At 64.0% G+C, this 17,957-nt stretch overlaps 14 protein-coding genes across 14 annotated transcripts; 5 read left to right on the top strand and 9 right to left on the bottom strand.

Annotated features, from left to right (window-relative positions):
• Positions 1-2: 2 nt before the first annotated feature.
• On the bottom strand, positions 3-359 carry OSTLU_29865 (predicted protein; the record flags this gene model as incomplete). The annotated part of the gene is made up of 1 exon (XM_001416032.1): positions 3-359. The coding sequence occupies one exon, from the start codon at positions 357-359 to the stop codon at positions 3-5; it is 357 nt and encodes a 118-aa protein (XP_001416069.1).
• A 217-nt stretch (positions 360-576) lies between these two features.
• On the top strand, positions 577-987 carry OSTLU_29864 (predicted protein; the record flags this gene model as incomplete). The annotated part of the gene is made up of 1 exon (XM_001416269.1): positions 577-987. One exon carries the CDS (start codon positions 577-579, stop codon positions 985-987), a length of 411 nt encoding a protein of 136 aa, XP_001416306.1.
• A 206-nt stretch (positions 988-1,193) lies between these two features.
• On the bottom strand, positions 1,194-1,997 carry OSTLU_86356 (predicted protein; the record flags this gene model as incomplete). The annotated part of the gene is made up of 1 exon (XM_001416031.1): positions 1,194-1,997. A coding segment is annotated over one exon (804 nt), but the record flags the coding sequence as incomplete, so codon positions are not given.
• Positions 1,998-2,402: 405 nt separating this feature from the next.
• Positions 2,403-4,806, bottom strand: OSTLU_29862 (predicted protein). Its single transcript, XM_001416030.1, has one exon. The coding sequence runs from the start codon at positions 4,349-4,351 to the stop codon at positions 2,417-2,419; it is 1,935 nt and encodes a 644-aa protein (XP_001416067.1). The 5' UTR covers positions 4,352-4,806; the 3' UTR covers positions 2,403-2,416.
• Positions 4,807-5,501: 695 nt separating this feature from the next.
• On the top strand, positions 5,502-5,962 carry OSTLU_29861 (predicted protein; the record flags this gene model as incomplete). Its single annotated transcript, XM_001416268.1, has 2 exons — positions 5,502-5,505; positions 5,619-5,962. The coding sequence occupies 2 exons, from the start codon at positions 5,502-5,504 to the stop codon at positions 5,960-5,962; spliced, it is 348 nt and encodes a 115-aa protein (XP_001416305.1).
• Positions 5,963-6,036: 74 nt separating this feature from the next.
• On the bottom strand, positions 6,037-6,657 carry OSTLU_14089 (predicted protein; the record flags this gene model as incomplete). The annotated part of the gene is made up of 1 exon (XM_001416029.1): positions 6,037-6,657. One exon carries the CDS (start codon positions 6,655-6,657, stop codon positions 6,037-6,039), a length of 621 nt encoding a protein of 206 aa, XP_001416066.1.
• Positions 6,658-6,874: 217 nt separating this feature from the next.
• On the bottom strand, positions 6,875-7,549 carry OSTLU_29859 (predicted protein; the record flags this gene model as incomplete). The annotated part of the gene is made up of 1 exon (XM_001416028.1): positions 6,875-7,549. One exon carries the CDS (start codon positions 7,547-7,549, stop codon positions 6,875-6,877), a length of 675 nt encoding a protein of 224 aa, XP_001416065.1.
• Positions 7,550-7,701: 152 nt separating this feature from the next.
• OSTLU_29858 (predicted protein) lies at positions 7,702-8,847 on the bottom strand (the record flags this gene model as incomplete). Its single annotated transcript, XM_001416027.1, has 1 exon — positions 7,702-8,847. The coding sequence occupies one exon, from the start codon at positions 8,845-8,847 to the stop codon at positions 7,702-7,704; it is 1,146 nt and encodes a 381-aa protein (XP_001416064.1).
• A 314-nt stretch (positions 8,848-9,161) lies between these two features.
• OSTLU_36064 (predicted protein) lies at positions 9,162-9,998 on the bottom strand (the record flags this gene model as incomplete). The annotated part of the gene is made up of 1 exon (XM_001416026.1): positions 9,162-9,998. The coding sequence occupies one exon, from the start codon at positions 9,996-9,998 to the stop codon at positions 9,162-9,164; it is 837 nt and encodes a 278-aa protein (XP_001416063.1).
• Positions 9,999-10,453: 455 nt separating this feature from the next.
• On the top strand, positions 10,454-13,530 carry OSTLU_29856 (predicted protein). Its single transcript, XM_001416267.1, has one exon. It carries the CDS (start codon positions 10,854-10,856, stop codon positions 13,395-13,397), a length of 2,544 nt encoding a protein of 847 aa, XP_001416304.1. The 5' UTR covers positions 10,454-10,853; the 3' UTR covers positions 13,398-13,530.
• Positions 13,531-13,579: 49 nt separating this feature from the next.
• Positions 13,580-14,453, bottom strand: RPL15 (Ribosomal protein L15, component of cytosolic 80S ribosome and 60S large subunit; the record flags this gene model as incomplete). Its single annotated transcript, XM_001416025.1, has 2 exons — positions 13,580-14,188; positions 14,448-14,453. The coding sequence occupies 2 exons, from the start codon at positions 14,451-14,453 to the stop codon at positions 13,580-13,582; spliced, it is 615 nt and encodes a 204-aa protein (XP_001416062.1).
• Positions 14,454-15,469: 1,016 nt separating this feature from the next.
• OSTLU_29854 (predicted protein) lies at positions 15,470-15,971 on the top strand (the record flags this gene model as incomplete). Its single annotated transcript, XM_001416266.1, has 3 exons — positions 15,470-15,535; positions 15,589-15,626; positions 15,689-15,971. The coding sequence occupies 3 exons, from the start codon at positions 15,470-15,472 to the stop codon at positions 15,969-15,971; spliced, it is 387 nt and encodes a 128-aa protein (XP_001416303.1).
• A 95-nt stretch (positions 15,972-16,066) lies between these two features.
• OSTLU_29853 (predicted protein) lies at positions 16,067-16,234 on the bottom strand (the record flags this gene model as incomplete). Its single annotated transcript, XM_001416024.1, has 1 exon — positions 16,067-16,234. One exon carries the CDS (start codon positions 16,232-16,234, stop codon positions 16,067-16,069), a length of 168 nt encoding a protein of 55 aa, XP_001416061.1.
• A 547-nt stretch (positions 16,235-16,781) lies between these two features.
• OSTLU_35995 (predicted protein) lies at positions 16,782-17,561 on the top strand (the record flags this gene model as incomplete). The annotated part of the gene is made up of 1 exon (XM_001416265.1): positions 16,782-17,561. The coding sequence occupies one exon, from the start codon at positions 16,782-16,784 to the stop codon at positions 17,559-17,561; it is 780 nt and encodes a 259-aa protein (XP_001416302.1).
• Positions 17,562-17,957: the final 396 nt, after the last annotated feature.

Raw genomic sequence — 17,957 nt, 5'->3', positions numbered from 1 at the left:
TCTCAGTTTCCTTCGCCTCGCCGCTCAAACGTCCCCAACCGCGGATACTTGCTCTCAAACTTCGCGCGCCACTCCCCCAGCGTCTTCAACTCCTCCTCCGTCAGCCCGCGCGCGCCGAGCGCCTCGTCCGCGTCCGACACGTTGATCTTCATCGTCGCCAGCGCCCGCGTCGCGTCGCGTCCGTTCAGCGCGGCGTACGGTCCACCGACGCCGTAGAAATCTTTCCCGAGCGTCGCGTCGAACACGACGCCGTCGCACGCGAACGCGCACAGCGCGCCGTTCGAGCGCTCGACGAGCGCGCGGAGCGTCGCGGGCGTGAACGTCGTCGCCGCGTCGCCGTCGCCGTCGCGCGTCGCCATGCCGCGACGCGCGCGTCGTCAGATGGCGCCGATGGCGACGCCGACGCGCGCGGCGGCGACGCCGCGCGTCGCGCGCGGACCCTCGCGCGCGCCGACGCGCCGCGCCATGGTCGCGGGCGTCGCGCTCGTCGCGACGCGCGCGCGAGACGACGCCGACGACGCGCGCGCGCGCGCGGCGACGACGACGGACGACGCGCGAAGACGCGCGGAAGAAACCATGGCGACGCTGCGCGAGGACGTCGCGACGCGGCAGTACTTCGTCACGGGCGAGCTCACGGAGGCCATCTTCGCGCGCGACTGTCGGTTCGTCGATCCGACGACGGACGTGCGAGGGCTCGAGCGGTACCTGCGCGCGGTGCGCGCGCTGTTCGACGAGCGACGGTCGAGCGTGCGGTTGATCGGAGACTTGCGGTTGGTGGACGCGACGACGATCGAGGGGGATTACAGGGCGGAGGGATACCTGAAACTGCCTTGGAATCCGCGCGTGCCGCCGTACGAGGGACACATCACGTGGAAGTTGAGACCGAACGACGGGAGCGCGGACGCGGGGCTCATCGTGGAGCAGAGACAGACGTGGTCGATCTCGGGAGGGGAGGCGCTGCGAGAGACGTTCACGCCGGGGAGGTGATGGGGCCGAGCGATGCGGGGAGCGGGGAGGCGACGCGCGACGCGTGTAGAATGAAGTGTAAAATAACGAGCGACGCGCGAGACGACGTCGCGGCGAAAACACGTTAAGGAACGCGCGAGACGACGTCGCGGCGGGCGCGACGGGAACGAATCGAATGATTTTCTCCTTGGCTCGAGTATTAACAAACTAGTGTACTGGTACGACGCTTAGACGATGAGCGCGGCGGTGTGCAATTTTTCCGCGAGCGTGAGCTGCGTCCTCGTCAAATTCGTCAAGTACCGCACCATCATCACATCCTCGGCGCTGTCTCCGAACACCTTGTCGAACTGCGCCTTCGTGAGCTGCGGGACACCGGCGAGCGCGGCGGAGAGCGCGCGACCGACTTCGGCGTCGCCCTGACGTTCGCCGCGCACCACCGCGTCGACGTACGCCTGCGCGTCCGTCAACAGCTTACCCAATTTACCCATAGTCTGCGCCAGCCCAGCGACGTCGTCGTCGTCTTTCGCCGAGCTCGCGGATCGAAGCGATTCGACGCCCAACTTTGTGGCTTGCTGAAGATCCACCTCGCACTCGATTTCGCTAAACCACACGCCCGCCGATCGGCTCTCGCCGCTCTCCCGATCCGTCGTCGCCAGCACCGTGTCCCCGACGCTCGCGCTGAGCATCTCCCCGCCGTTTCCAGCACCGGTGAAGTCCGCATCTAACATCACGTGCACGGGCGTCCCATTCAGCGCTTCCTTGGCGAAGAATTCGTGCACGAGCGCTCGCGCCTCCGGCGTCACGCTCCCCGCGCTAAACCACCCGACCACGCGTTCCTCCGGGTTCACCCTCGCGTGCAATCCGAGCATGGTCTTATGAAATTCAACGTCCACGAACATTTCCCCATCGCGATCGTGGCACGGAATCGCGTACGACGTGCGCGCGACGACGACGACGCGACCGTCCGCCGTCGTCGTCGCCGTCCCGAGCACCGCGCCGATCACCTTGTCCACCGCCTCACCGCGTCGCACGTAGCTGTTCGTTCGCGCAGCGTCGACGACCGTCAGTCACATCGCTCTCGCGCGCGTCATCGCGTCCGCGCGCGTCGCGCGACGTCGCTTTCGCGTCGTTTTCACGTTCGCCGCAATTTTTAGGTTCGTCACGTCGTGACGTTTCGTCGCCGCGCGTTCGCGCGCGCGCGTACCTGTCGCACACGTTCAACACCACGGACGGGGTGACGCTGATCTTTGAGATCGTGCCTGGGGCGCTGAGGGAGGGCATCGTGCGAAGACGGCGCGCGCTCGAGAGTGGCGGGCGCGACGACGCTTAGGGTCCAGAACGCGAGCGCGACTCGGCGGGCGCGACGAAATCGAGACGCGAGCGACGCGAGACGGGCACGATTCGGTCGTGAGCATATCTTACAATTATTGTCGAAATACGGGGAGCTAGATCACGCCTCGAGGCGGCGCATTTTGGCTGCGCTCTTCACCGCGAGCTTCTCGACGGCGTTCGTGAGCGACGTGGCTTGAAGCTTTGGGTCGAAGTGTTGGTCGTATTCCGCGGGAGCGATACCGAACGCGTCGCACAGCGCCATCTTACCTTTTTTCAGGCGTTCGCGGAGCAAGTGCTCGAGGTCGCTGCGCTCGACTTGACTGAGTCGTGACGCGACGCCGCTTCTCGCGCCTTTGGCGGTGAAGCCCGCCGTCAAGCCGTACGCCGGGTGATCTTCCGTCACCGCGGGGACGTCCATCCTGTACTTTGACGCCGCGGTAATCTTTCCAGACGCGGTGAGTCTGCTCGTTTTATCCGCAGCAGGCACGGATTTCGGACGTCCGCGCGTCGCGGCGACGGCTGTCTTCTTCGTCGTGCCCATGGAATCCAAAGCGGCGGCGGCGAGCGAGGCGAGTGGGTCGTCTTCAACTTCGGCACCCTTACGCTTACGTCCGCGCTTGGATGGTCCAGGAGGACGACCTCGTCGTTTTTGCACCGACATGGTGATCTTTTCGTATTCGTCGTCGCTCAACGCCTCTCCCAACTTACCACCTTTGCGCCTGCTCGCTGGACTGAGAAACGCCTCCGCACCGTCTAAGTCATCAGTTTTTCTCGCTGGTCGCGCCGGAGACCACGTGCCTCGCACCGCGGTTAGCACCTTGTCCACCTTGACGAATTCATTGGCGTTTGCCGAACCTTTCTGCACCATGACGTTGGACGACGGCGCGCCGCCGTCGCCGCCTTCGTCCTTCACAATGTTCGGTATCGCCGCACCGGCGTCGCTCGGCGTGTTGCTCAGCAGTTGCGGTGCACTTTGCAACGGAGTTCCATCGCTGTTGTTCGTCGGTGTGATTCTATCCGGAGTCGTCGCGCCGCTCGCCGATTTCGCCCCTCGCGACGCCGGCGTCGAAGCGCCGGCGTCCGCATCGGTAGTCACATCTTCGTCTTCGTTGTCGAACCCATCGTCCGACGAGCCTTCGTCGTCGTCATCTCCATTTTCTGATCCCATAGCGAGCTCGTGCGCGAGGTCCAACAGCATGCCGCTCGCACCGTTCGGTTCTTCTCCGTACCCGCCTCGAGCGCGCGCCTGAAGCTCGCGAACGGCTTGCGCCGCGGCGACGGCTCGAATCCGCGACGCATCGCTTCGATTTCTTCGCGCCTTGTGGTTAGCCTTCGAATACGCCTGCTGCAATTTCTTTGTGGTGTCGTCCAAATCCAACACCGCGCATTCCTCCATCCTGCGTTTTTGATCTTCGAGCTCCTCCACCGATTTGACGAGAAGTTTATTCTGATCGCCTGGCGAAATTCCAGCTTGCACGTTCGTGATGAGGCGATCGAGCGATTTCATCTTGCGGAACGGCCAACGCGCGATGCCGTATTTGCGACACTGGCGCTTCAAAACCGTCAAACCGACGCCGAGCTTTCGGCACGCAGCCTCGGATGGAAGATGAAAGCAACTCGAAAGCTCCTCTTGCGAAATCTCCGACGCGCTCCGAAACTGTCGCACGCGCCGGTTCTCTCGCGACTGATTCGGCGGTTTCTCTTTCTTTGGTTTCCCTTTTTTCGGATCCTTGCCCGCGCTTTCGCCCGCAACCTTTCGCAGGTGCGCGTTCTTCGCCAACGCGTGCGACACGACAGCCTTCGTCGTCAACTCCGCGTCCATCGTCGGTCTCGCCGCGATCGCGGCCGATATCGACATCCCATGCACGACCCCCTTACCGTTCCCGTCATCCTTTCCCATCGCGTTCGCGTCCTCATCTCGCCCTCCCGTCTCCATCGCGTCCTCGCTCGCCGTCGTCTCGCTTCGCTCGTTCGCGTCCCCGCGCGCCTCGCGCCTACTCGTCGTCCCGTCGTTCGCGTCTCCGCGCCCTCTCGCCCGCTCGATCGTCTCCATCGTCGCCCGCCCGCGTCTCCACGCCTCCTCCGTCCGCGCGCCTTCGCGATCGTCGCCTTCGACGACCGCGTCGCTCGCCGCCGCCGCGTCCCGCGCGCCGGGTCACCAAAACGTCACCAAGACGAACCGCCGCGATCCGCGCGATCGCCTCTTCCGCCCCGACGATCGCCGACGCGCGCCCGTTCGCGCGCGCCCGCGCGCGCGATCGACGCGAGAATACGCGACGCGCGCCTCTCGCGCGCTCGCGACGCCCGCGTCCGTCGCGCGTCGACGCGCGACCGCGATCGCGACGACGATTCTCGTCCAGGGTCCGCGCGCGCGGTGCGGCGCGCGGCGCGTTCGCGGCGCGCGTCGCGCCCGCGCGACCGCGTGCTCGCGCTTCCGACGCGCGAAAACGAACGCACAAAAGTGCGCGCGAAGATCGCGAGCGCGAGCGCGCGCGTCGACCGTCGCGGTGTGCGTCGACGCGCGCGCGCGACGCGTCTATCGGCGCCGGATCGTCGCGCCGCGCGCGCGGCACCCCGGGCGTCGCTCTTGGCGTTCAGCGCGCGCAAAGTACGCGCGAGCGGGACGCGATCGCATCCTTCGATTTATTGGTTCCGGACTCGTCGCGAGTGGGGGGTCGGCGCTCCATTTTTTGTCGGTTCGGTTCCGATCGCGCGCGCGATCGCGCGACGAACCTCGGCGCGAGGTCGACGCGCGCGCGGCGAAACCGGGCGCGAGGTTCGAGCGCGCGCGGCGGCGGTGGATCGCAAAGTACGCGCGCGCGCGGCGGCGCATCGCGGCGCGCGGAACGGCGCGCGCGCGCGGCGCGCGATGCGGCGGTGCGCGACGCGCGCGGAGGGGTTCGCGCGCGGACTCGCGCGCGCGGTCGCGGACGACGGCGCGCGCGGCGCGCGAGGCGGCGGCGCGCGCGGGACGACGACGAGGACGACGACGACGACGACGACGACGACGAGGGAGGACGCGACGGCGAGCGCGACGACGACGAACGCGACGACGACGTTCGAGGAACGCGCGCGCGCGCGGTCGAGGCGGAGCGAGGCGAAGCGGCGGCTGCGGACGTACAGATTCGCCGAGGCGGAGGCGAGCGAGGGCGCGCGCGCGAGGCGAAACGGAAACGCGCGGACGCACGTGGGGGGGTATTTCGATGGGTTCGAGATTCGTGGACGGAAGAAGGAGAGCGCGTTTGATGATGGACGCGACGCGCGACGGGAGACGGCGCGGGAAGGGGCGCGGTTGTTTCGAAGGTTCGCGCGAGAGCGAGGCGGCGGCGGCGGTTTCGCGGACTCGAGGCTTCGCGACGACGGCGACGAGGCGTTCTTTCGCGCGTATTTCGGCTCGCGGGAGGGTGGTGGAGACCGCGCGCGGGTGGATGCGAATGGGTTCTACGCGCGCGCCGGGTGCGAGCACTGCGAGGCGCTCGGGTTGAAGTCGAGCGAGTTCGTCACGCCCGAGGCGTTGAAGACGGCGCTTCGCGAGCAGGCTTTGAAATGGCATCCGGATAGACACGACGACGAAAAGAAACCGATCGCGGAAGCGAGGTTTAAGCGCGTGTACGATGCGTACGAGTATTTAGCCGAGCGCGCGGGCGCGCGATCGTCGGAGTAGAAGAGAATTATTAGCGCAGTAGGAAACGTAGCCTTCTAGAAACGCTCGCGTCTTTCATGACAACCGACGAAAAATCACATCATCGTGCAGCACTGATTCTGCTTCTTCGCCTGTTTGTAAAACATCTGACTCGCCAGCGATAGATCAGTGCTCTTATCCACCAAATTATCCAACTTTTCCCCTCTCGCCAACACGCTATCGATGGTTTTGTGCAACACCACCTTGGTGTCGTCCAACTCTCTCTGAATCTTCAAAATCTTATCCGCCGCGCTCGGGTCTTGATACTTCACCAGCATTTCCTCCAGCATCTCACTCGCGCGTCCTCCCTCGGGTTTATCCTCGCGCACCGCGCGCCACGCCTCGTTCGCGCCTTCGCCGTTCGCGCTCTCGTACTCGTCCATCATCTTGCCCAGCACGCAAAACGCGCTTCTGCTCGGATATTCCTCATCCATCACCGCCACGGCGACCAGGCCCGACTTATTCGACACGTGCACCATGTACGCGTCCTGCTGCACGCTCTGTCGCGCGCCCAGAGGCGTGCGTTTCGCGACGGTTCGAGAGATAAAGATCAACATTTCGCGCACCGAGGCGCGCTGGAAGAATCCAAATTCAGCGACGTCCGTGGCGCCGCCGAGGAAGCTAGGATCGTCGTCGGCGCCGTTAGATTTCCATAGCGTTAACGCGGTGACTTTCATGTCGCGATGACGCGACGCGAGGCGCGACGCGAGGCGCGACGTGAGGAAGATGAGGGACGGACGAGGCGAGATCTTCTCGGCTCGAGGCGACGGCGACGGCGCGAAACGAGCGAGCGAGCGAACGGCGTGGCTACGGATTCGGCTAAGTCTCACGACAAACAATACGAACGAATAATCACGAAATCGCGGCTCGCGAGGGAGACGCGGCGTCGCGCGGTCAGGACGCGGCGTCGTTCCAGGAAGCGACGCGGGCGGCGTAGAGGCTCAAGCCGCGCTCCCAGTCGTCGACGCGCAAACCTCTGGGCGTTCGCACGACCACCGGACCGAGACCGGTGTCCTCGCACACGCACCCGCGCTCGACGGCGGCGCAGTGGTCGCCCCAGTTACAGTCGTCGAAGAACAGCATGCGCGAGTACGCGACGCCCGTCTCGCGTCGTAAAATCGGAAAGTGCGTCCGCGCCTTGTCCGGCGACAGCGGCGGCGTTCGACCGATTTGCAAATTTCCCTCGAATCCCTCGGGCCAACCTTTGGCGAAGACCTGCCGGACGGTCACGCCTGGAAACACCTCCAAGACGTCCAACGCGCTGCGTCCGATTCGCACGGCGAGCGGCGTGTCCGCGCTCGACGCCGCCGCCGCGCGCGTCTCGAGCGTCCCGAGCCAAATCTGTTGAAACGCCCGCAGCGCGCCGGGATGCAGCGCGATCGGCGTGTTTCCGCTCATCGCGGCCACGACGCCTTCGCCGCAGTCGGGACCGAGCGAGCCGCGGCGCGAGCGCGTCGGGTCGACGATTTCTCGCAGCTCGAACATCTCTTTGTCCCACGTGCAGGCGTCCAAGTCGAAGACGGTGAGCTCGGGATGCGGCGACGCGCGCGGGGCGACGGCGGTGGGCATCGCTCGCGCGCGCGAACGAACGCGGGTCGGGGCGAGGACGACGGCGCGGATCCGCGGCGTCGCGCGGGACATCGCGGCGCGCCGCGGCGCGCTCTGGGGACGGTTGCTCTCGCGGCGCGAATCATTTACACTTAAATACTGGTACAGGGCCGTCAAAGTTCGTCGTAAAAGGCGCGCTCTTCGGCTGTCATCGGACCGCGCTGCTGGACGACGCGACGACCGACGCGGCGACCGGCGGAGCCGGAGTCGCGACCGGTGCCGCGACCGACGTCGCGAGTGGGCGACGACGGGCGCGAGCTCTTCCAAAACTCATCGTTCACGCTCATCTCGCGGCCGATTTCTTTCGCGCTGACGTTTTTTTCGGCGCGGACGATCGAGGCGCCGAGTTCGAGCGAGGACGCCGGTCGCTCGTTCGCCGCGGCTTCGAGGTGGGAGTGCGCGTACGACGTCACCACGACGGCGAGAAGGATGAACGAGATCGAGTACCACAGCCAGGGCGATTGGCTGTGAACGCTCACGGCGGCGTTAAACGTAGCGCCCGCGACAGACTTTTTCGGCGCGGGAGCTGATTCGTCGTTTGCGTCTTCGCTCAAGCCTTGAAACGGCGCCGCCTCCGGGGCCTCGTCCTCTTTGTCTCCGTGGTCGTCGTCGTCGCCGTCCTCCTTCGCCTGATTTTCATCGTCATCGGCGTCGACGCGCGTCTTCGCCGTCTCGTTTTCCTCCGCCGCCGCTAGTTCTGCGTTTTTCTTCCGCAACGCCGCGTTCTCCGCCTTCAACTGTTCCGCGCGAAGCGCCGCGTTTTCCTCCTCTAATTTTTTAATCAGCGCCGCCTGCTTCGCCGCGTCGTCCTCCTCCTTCGTCTCAGACTTCGCCTTCGGCGTCGACGCATCGTTCGAACTCGAACTTTCCCTCCCATCGGATTCCGACGCGTCCTCACCGTCTCCCACCGACGCGCCTTCGCTCTCGTCGTCCTTCGCCTCGCTCGCCGCCTCCGCGGCTTCGCCGAGCGCCCGCAACGCCTCCCCCAACTCCCCCACGCCCCTCGCCGACGCCGTCGCGTTCACGAAATCCTCGAGGATATCATCCAGTATGTCCAGCGCCTGTCCGTACTCCCCTCTCGCGCTCGCCCGCATCGCCGCCTCCGCCGCCGTCGCGTTCGCGTTCGCCGCCTCGGTTTCCAACGCCGCGAGCGCCGCCGCGAACCCCTCCTCCGCCCGCGCGCTCGCGATTCCCCCCACCGTGGCGTTCACCAGCGCGCGCACCGATCGCATCAACTCTTGCGCGCGCTCGATCGTCATCTCCGTCGTCGCGTCGCGCGTCGTCGTCGCGTTCGTCGCGTTCGTGTCGACGATTGGCGACGCGCGCGCGACGCCGACGCGTCCGAACGCGCACGCGGTGAGCGCGCACAGCGCGCACAGCGCGCGCGGTGCGGTCGCGATCGACGCGCGCGCGCGCGTCGCGCGCCGTTCGCGCGGCATCGCGCGCGGCGACGGGTTGTGGGGCTGGATCGTCGCGCGACGGTTTGGTGTTGCTCGTCGGCGCGCGGCGGTTCGGTGTTGCTCGTTCGTCGCGCGGCGCGCGATTCGCGGTGAAACGACGATGCGATGACAATCTACACGTTCTTTTTGTAATCGCCCATGAAGTGGGCGAAGCGAGAGATGAGGGTGGCGAAGAAACCGTAGTCGAGGAGCTTGAGGAGCATGCGAAAGCCGACGGCGACGGCGCCGACGTCGTGCCACAACACGCGACCGATCGGGCGGAACATCTCCGTCGGCAGCTCTTCGGGCTTCACCGCGAACTTCATGAAAAAGTTCAACGAATCCAACTTGTGGGCGTTGTCGTAGAAACGGGACGCCACCGGCGACGGATGCACCGCGCAGACGTCGACGCCGCGAGATTTCAACTCGACGCCGATGTTCGCCGCGAAGGAGGATACGTACGCCTTCGTCGCGCCGTAGAGCGCCGAAAACGGCGTCGGTTGACACGCCGCCGCGCTCGACGTGAACACCACGCACCCTCGCAGTTTCTTCTCCAGCATTCTCGTCACGAAGACGTGCGTGATTCGCATCGCGCTCGTCGCGTTGCACTCGTGATTCGCGTTCAACTTTTCCAACGGTTGCTTATCGAAAAACCCCGTCAGCATGAACCCCGCGTTGTTGAACACGCACTGCACGTCCACGTCCTCCATCGCGCGCGCGATGACGTCCACGTACCCTCCCGAGCGATCCCCGAGGTTCACCGCGATCGCCCGCACCTCGCGCTTCGCCCCGTGTCGCTCCCGCAGCGCCTTCGTCGTCTCCACCAGCGCCTCGTCGTCCAGCGCCGCGATCGCGACGTTCAGCCCTTGATCCAACAGCGCCTCCGCGAGCGATCGTCCGATCCCCGTCGACCCGCCCGTGACGAGCGCCCACGTCGCGCCGTACTTTTTCCTTAAATTTTGCGCCGGCATCATCTGCACCCACAGTTTCGGCATCGCGTACGTCCCGAGCGCGACGAGGCCGTACAGCGCCAAGACGCGCGTCGCGATCGCGTCGACGAAGGTGTCGCGCAGCATCGCGCGGGCGTACGGCACCGGAAGCGCCCACAGCACGCCCATGTTTTGCGACGACGCGTTCGAATCAATGCGGCGCGCGCGAATCGTCGACGGCGGCATGGGCGAGCGATCGCGCGCGTCGCGATGCGTACATGCATAAATAAATAAATACACGTAATGACTGTTTACACACACCCGTGTGTCCGACCCCCGGGCCACGCACGCCCCGACACCCGGAAAACGCCGAAAACCCGTACTCAGGGGGCCTCGAGCGCTATTTTCGCGCGCCGCGCGATCGATCGAGGCCCCGAGGCCCCTCGCGAGGGAGGGTGCCGCTCGATCGACGCATCGTCGTCGCGCGCGCGTCAAAGCGCGACGCCGCGACACGCGCACGCGCCGCGCGCGCGACCGATCGTTCGGGGTACGTCCGAACGACGTTCACGCGCGCGCCGACCGTCGCGACAACCGACGATGGCGCGATCGATGACGCGAACGATGACGCAGCCGACGGCGAGAAGGCCAACCGGCGCGAAAACGATGGCGCCGACGTCGACGACGCGGAAGCGCGCGAACGGGGCGCGCGCGCGACGCGGCGCGCGCGCGTCGGTGACGGACGCGAACGGGAACGAGGCGACGGACGCGAGCGAACGCGCGATCGCGAACGCGGCCTCGGGGGGGCTCGGACGGGTGTTTCGATTCGGAGGGGGACGGGCGGAGGGCGCGCGCGACGCGAAGGCGCGCCTGGGAGGGAAGGGGGCGAATCTGGCGGAGATGTCGCGCGTCGGGCTGAGCGTGCCGCCGGGATTCACCGTGGACACGGAGACGTGCGCGGACTTTCACGCGAACGGTGGGGCGCTGCCGGAGGGGGCGTGGGAGGAGATGGTCGCGGGGCTGGCGCACGTGGAGGCGGCGCTGGGGAAGACGCTGGGGGACGCGGAAAATCCGCTGTTGGTGTCCGTGAGGAGCGGCGCGGCGGTGTCGATGCCGGGGATGATGGACACGGTGCTGAATCTTGGGTTGAACGATTCCGTGGTCGAGGGGTTGGCTCGACGCGCCGGTGGACGCTTCGCGTTTGACTCGTATCGCCGATTTCTCGACATGTACGGCAACGTCGTCATGGGGATCGATCACGGCAAGTTTGAACACGCGCTGGAGACGCTGAAGCGCGACGTCGGGGTGGATTCGGACGAAGGACTGAGCGAGCAAAACTTGCGCGACTTGGTTGAGATCTACAAGGGGGTGTACGCCTCGGAAAACGTGTCGTTTCCGCAAGATCCGCTCGAGCAGTTGCGTCTCGCCACGTACGCCGTCTTCGACTCGTGGAACAGCGACCGGGCGAAGAAGTACATGGCCATCAACAAGATCACCGGTTTGCGAGGCACGGCTGTGAACATTCAAGCCATGGTGTTCGGGAACATGGGCGAGACTTCCGGAACGGGGGTGTTGTTCACGAGAAATCCGAGCACGGGCGAGAATAAGCTCTACGGCGAGTACTTGGTCAACGCTCAAGGCGAGGACGTCGTCGCGGGCATTCGCACGCCGAGCGATATCTCAACCATGAAGGACGCGTTGCCCGCGGCGTACGAGCAGTTGGTGAAGAACACGGAACTCTTGGAATTGCACTTCAAAGACATGCAAGACATCGAATTCACCGTCGAGGACGGCCAACTCTTCATGCTTCAATGTCGCTCGGGCAAGCGCACGGGCGCGGGCGCGGTGAAAATGGCGGTCGACTTCGTGAAGGAAGGCTTGGTGACCAAGGAAGAAGCCGTGCAAATGGTCGAACCCACGCACGTCGATCAACTGCTTCATCCGCAGTTTAAAGACGAGGGCGCGTACAAGGCCGACGTCATCGGCGCCGGCTTGCCCGCGTCACCGGGCGCCGCCGTCGGACAAATCGTCTTCAGCACCGAAGACGCCGAAGCCGCGAAAGCCGAAGGTCGCAAGGTCATCTTGGTTCGCGTCGAAACCTCGCCCGAGGACGTCGGCGGCATGGACGCCGCCGAGGGCATCTTGACCGCGCGCGGCGGCATGACGTCGCACGCCGCCGTCGTCGCTCGCGGCTGGGGTAAGACGTGCGTCTCTGGCTGCGGCGAGTTGTCCATCGACGAGCACGCGCGCACGTTCACTTTGGGTGGCGTCACGCTTCATGAAAACGACTGGTTGAGCTTGAACGGTACCACGGGCGAAATCATTCGCGGTCGCGCCGATCTCATGCCACCGACTGTGAGCGAAGATTTGGGCACGTTCATGTCTTGGGTCGACGAATTCCGTGACATGAAGGTGCTGACAAACGCCGATACGCCCGAAGATGCCGCCGCGGCGCGCGCCAACGGTGCCGAAGGCATCGGTCTCGTGCGCACGGAGCACATGTTCTTTGGCAGCGGCGAGCGCATTCGAACCGTGCGTCGGATGATCATGGCCAAGGACACGCCCTCCCGCGAAGCCGCGCTCGATGCGCTGTTGCCGTTCCAGCGAGATGATTTCAAGGGCATCTTCCACGCCATGAGCGGTTTGCCGGTGACCATTCGCCTTCTCGATCCTCCGCTTCACGAGTTCTTGCCCGACGGCGAGTTGGACGACGTCGTTCAACTTCTCAGCGAGGACACTGGCGAGACTGAAGAAGACATCGTCGAGCGCATCGAAAAGCTCGTCGAAGTGAACCCGATGTTGGGTTTCCGCGGCTGCCGATTGGCCATCACGTATCCAGAAATCGCGCGAATGCAAGTTCGCGCCATTCTCGAAGCCGCGTGCGAAGCCAAAGCCGAGGGCGCGTCGCCGATTCCCGACATCATGGTCCCGCTCGTCGGCACCGTCGCCGAACTCGAAGATCAAGTGGCGTTGATTCGTCAAACCGCGGACGTCGTCTTCGGCGAGCGTGGGGACTCTGTGGAATACCGCGTGGGTACCATGATCGAGATTCCTCGCGCGGCGCTGTTGTCGAATGAAATCGCCAAACACGCCGAGTTCTTCTCGTTCGGTACGAATGACTTGACGCAAATGACGTTCGGTTACTCTCGCGATGACGTGGGTAAGTTCCTGCCCACGTACCTCGAAAAAGGTGTGCTGAAGCACGATCCTTTCCAAGTCATCGACGTCGACGGCGTCGGGCAACTCGTCCAAATGTCCGTTGAGCGCGGTCGCTCCACGCGCCCCGACTTGAAGGTTGGGATTTGCGGTGAGCACGGTGGCGAACCGATCTCTGTCGAGTTCTTCGCGAAGAGCGGTCTCGACTACGTCTCGTGTTCGCCGTTCCGCGTGCCCATCGCACGTCTCGCCGCGGCGCAAGCCGCGATTCGAGCCAAGAAAGTGTAAGCCCTCCGACGTCGCGCCGTCGCGAGCGAGCTTTATCGCCGCCACTATAATCCCTCTGTACGATTCGCGAGAGTTCAAGACTACTTAAAGGAAGTTCACTCGCCAAGATGTAATTACAAATTCGCAAGCAAGCAAATATGCTAAAAAGTGGTGCTCGACTAACTTTTCTTCGAAACCCTGTTCTAACGGTAGCGACGGTAGGACAAGCGGTTGTTGTTTCTCCAGGTGGCCCGCTTGGACGGACGAGACTTGGTGAAGTTGTGACCCTTGCCGTGCAAGCCACGGTACTTGCGCCCCGCGGACGTGAGACCGCGCATTTCGCGGTGCTTGTGCGTCGGGTTGCAGATCCAGTTGATGCGCGGGTCGTTGCGCACGCACTTGTGCATCGGGTCCACCATGATCACCTCATAGTACTTGTACACCGAGTCTTGGTTCAACCAGTACGAGTTCAACACTCGCAAAGCGCCGCATCGTCGCGCCGCGCGTTCCTCCGCGACCGATCGCAAGTTGCGCGCAAACTTCAACTTCGTGATACCGCAGTGCACCGGCTTCCCGTACACCTGACCCTTCGCCACCGGTCGTTTGCGTCCACCGCGGCGCACGCGCGCGCGGTAGATGCAGAAACCTTGCTTGGCCTTGTATCCAAGTCGTCGAGCCTTATCCGGTCGCGTCGGTCGCGTCACGCGGCAGATGGACGGCAACTGCCGGTACTCCCACACGCGAATCCGCTGCAAGAAGCGCATCACATCGGATTGCTTCTTCTTCCAAAGTTCTTCCACATACTTGTAAGCCTATCGAGCGAACGACTCGCGCGCGATTCGTCAGTATTTCTTCTACGTTTTCACTCGTCTCGCGCGTCGGCGGTCGTCGACGCGCGCTCGCGCATCGTCGTCTTCCGCGACGGCGCGCGCGAGGGCTCAAAGCCCTAGCGTCGCGTTCGCGTCGCGTCGTCGTCGTCGTCGCGCGTCGCGCGCGCGACGCGAGATCCGCGGCGCGCGTCGAGCGCGCGTCGAGCGCATCGCGTCGAGCGTCGAGCGTCGCGAGACGCACCCCCATGGTGTCGACGGACGGTCGCGCGTCGCTAAAAGGCGGATCGACGACGCGCGATCGCCGCCTCGCCGGGGCGCGACACCTCGCGCAAAACCCTCGATTTATCGCGCGCGGCATTTTCGAGCGAAAATCGCCCGTGGTGTCGTATTGTGCGTGGTTTATTGGGCCGCCGCCGGCGCGCGCGCGCGCCGCACTTCGCGCGCGCGACGACGCGCGAGACGCGACGCGAGGTGCGCGCGACGACGACGCGATGCGCGCGACGACGCGCGCGAACGCGACGCGCGCGACGGCGACGCGACGCGCGTCGACGACGACGCGCGAGACCTCGACGCGAAGAATCACGCCACGCGAACATCAATCGCCCGAACGTCGATGACGAAAACTTTTACGCTTGGCTACTGAGACGCGCGCGCGGCCGGATTAGTTACCCGGAATAAAACCGCGCGCGTCGTCGTGACGTCAATTGAGCATATCGGCCGAGACGCGGTGGAGAGGGATTGTTGGTGTTGGTTGTTTCGGTTGTTTTTCTCGCGCGCGCGGGCGTTTGTGTGTACGGGTCGCGGGGCGGCTGATAACCGCCATGCCGCGCGTCCGAAGGGAAACCTAACGCGCCCGAGAGTGAATAGAGAGGTCGATCATTGTCACGCGCGCGTCGGGGGAATCGACTCGACGCGCGCCCTTATTCGATTTCACATTCGGCGCGTCGTCGTCGGCGTCGTCGGCGGCCTTCGCGCGAGAGCAACGCCCGGGATCGAAGCGGCCGACGTCTGGGATGTAAACGTGTCCATACTGGCTGAACACCGTGAAGAATCAAAACATAATTCACCATCTTTCGACTGAGGCGATCGCGCCGTGGGAGTCGTGAACGGGTGCTCGCTCGGGGACGGGACGACGAACGACGCGACGTATTTTTCGTCGGCGAAAGCCTTCGCTGCAGAGCTGCCCGCAGAGAATCGAGGAATTAGAACCCCCGCGATTCAATTCCGCGTGTCAGTTTTGAGCGAAGGCGAGATTAAAAGGGGATGGGCTCTCCGTGGAGCTTTGGCGTTTACAAGTCGTCGAAATTCCTCCGTAGTTCCACCACATTCGTTCGACGACGCGCGCAAGACTCACCTTTACGCCTCTTTTCTTTCATTCGCAGGCATGGCAAAAACTACCATTGAGGGTCGTGAACGCCAGGTACGTGTCACGGCGCGTTCTATCGATTCGGTTTGCTCGTCCTCGTTTCCTTGACAAAGCAGAGGGCTGATCAGGCTTCGGCCGCATGTGCTGCTCTCCCGTCGTTCTAAGGTACAGCCGACAGCGTTGACATGGGTGAGTAGGTGGCTGCTATCCACAGTCGCCTGCTCAATCGTCAGCGCGACATCTCTCGACGATTGCTTACGTTTTCTCGCTCGCGATGAACGCTTTGCCGTGATTCCAAAAACCGATGCTGATTTCACCGTGAGGCTTAATCAACCTCTAAGAAGTAATGAGCTTTGGTTCGTCGCGAGATTTTCTTCCTGCGGACGAATGTTTGATTGAACGAACGATACCGGGTGTGCGAGGTGTGGCGTACGAAGTCGATGACGAACAACTCGTTTCTTAAGACGTCGTGAATGAACACTAATTACATTGCTTCAAACTTCCCGAGGCTTTGTACACCGCACCGCCGCCGCCGAATCGTTCCGACGGCCAAACGTCCGAGTCCAACCGAGGACGCTTTTTCGACAAAACCTCCCGCGACTTTGCCTAAGGCGCTCCTTACTTAACGGTGGAGATGATCTTTTTACTTCCGTCGCGCACATCAATCTTGTCCCGCTCGCGGGACGCCGGCCAGACAACCGGTTTGTGGTCCAATGACTCCACGACGAGCGCGCATCCTTACGGCGCGAACGTCACTAAATTACGGACTAAATCCAATCTCGCGTTTGCTCGCATTCGAGACGCTGACCACACGACGTTACTTTTTCCTCACACCTAGGCCACCATCGCTCGTCGTTCGTTGTAACGCACACAACGCGCGAAAGTCATCCCTCGCTTCTCAGCCGCCGCTCGCGCTTTATCTCGTCGCCGTAGCGCCTCGTTCCACAGTTCTCGACGCTCCGTCGTCACCGCGCGCGCCTATTCCGCGCGAACGAGCCCCGCGCGTACGCACACGCACGCATTTATGTCCGCTCTGCACGCCCAGCGCGCCGCGGCGCTCAACACGGCGTCGTTATCCACTTTCACCAAGGATCGACGTCACTCGCACATCGCGCGCCGGTTCTCCGTCGTGCGCGCGGCCAAGGGGGACACGTACGAAGGTACGCCCAGAGCCACTTTCGTGTGTTCGTTCGCGCGCGATGACTGACGATGAAACGCGCGTTTCCTTTCCACACAGCGACGCTCCCGAAGCCGATCGAGCTGAAGTTTAACCGAGGCAACGACGGCGGCGCGTACGTCGTCTTCGTCCCCACGGACCCGATCTACGACCGATTCCAGGTCGGCGATAAGATTGAAGCCGTGAGCGCGTCGTTCGGGGATGAGATCTGGGGCGCTGAGTCGTACGGACAGGTGATGTACGCGATTAAGAATAGAAACGGCGACATCTACTTGAAGATGACGGACATGGACGGCGACTTGTCGGCGCTTCAACAAACCGAAAAGAGCTCGGCGTTCAAGAGCGAACGCGCGGGTGGTAACTACGGCGCCGGGACGAAGGAACAACAAATGAACAACTACTCCAAAAAGCGCGAGTTGGAGAACCAGAGATTAGACATGTTCGACGAAGCCATCGAGCTTTACAACGGCAAGGATTTCGACAACGCGTTAATCGTCTTTGAGGAAGTCGCGGCGTTGGAACCGAAGAACTACATGGGTGACGATTTTTCCAAGACGACGGAGATCTACAAGGTCGCTCAGTACAACATCGCGTGCTGCTTCTCCAAGCTCGGCAAGGCGGATGAATCCTTGCTCGCGCTCAAGCGATGCATGTCCGCGGGTTGGATCGACTACCGCAAGATTCGCACCGACCCGAGCTTGGAATTCGTGCAAAAGCAGCCCGAATTCACCGAGCTCATGGACAAGTTCGACGAGCCGCTCATCAACACCAACGCCATCAAGGCGTTCAAGTCTTTGTTCGGCCAAAAGTGAGCGTTTCTTCGCCGTCGCGTCTCGTCGCGTCCCTTGCAACGCATTTGGACGCACTCTATCCACTCGCGTCCGCGTCACACCGCGCCTCGCACGCGTCGCACCGCGCCTCGCGCGCGCGCTCGCGAATCGCGACGATGTTCGCCAGCGCGCGCCTCGCCCCCGAGCGCGCGCGCGCGCCCCTGGCGCGCGCGCGCGCGACGCCGCGACGTCATCGAGGACGTCATCCGCGCGCCGTCGCCGAGACGCCGCCCGCGCCGCGCGCGCTGTCCATCGAAGAGCTCAGCGCGCGACCGCGCTCAAACGCGCGCGGTGCGGTGGTCGGCGACGTCGCGTCGGCGAAGACGCGGACGAGCGCGCGACGCGCGAGCGAGGGCGCGAGCGCGAACGCGACGCCGC

The sequence above is a fragment of the Ostreococcus lucimarinus genome, chromosome 2 (genome assembly GCF_000092065.1).
Source record: "Ostreococcus lucimarinus CCE9901 chromosome 2, complete sequence".
NCBI lineage: Eukaryota > Viridiplantae > Chlorophyta > Mamiellophyceae > Mamiellales > Bathycoccaceae > Ostreococcus > Ostreococcus sp. 'lucimarinus'.
Note: the sequence above shows the minus strand (reverse complement) of the source record. Positions and strands in the feature narration are given on the sequence as shown.

What these genes read in the sequence shown, in the direction of transcription:
- OSTLU_29862 (XM_001416030.1), bottom strand. Translation starts at nt 4,351, where the DNA reads ATGGAGACGATCGAGCGGGCGAGAGGGCGCGGAGACGCGAACGACGGG.
- OSTLU_29856 (XM_001416267.1), top strand. Translation starts at nt 10,854, where the DNA reads ATGTCGCGCGTCGGGCTGAGCGTGCCGCCGGGATTCACCGTGGACACG.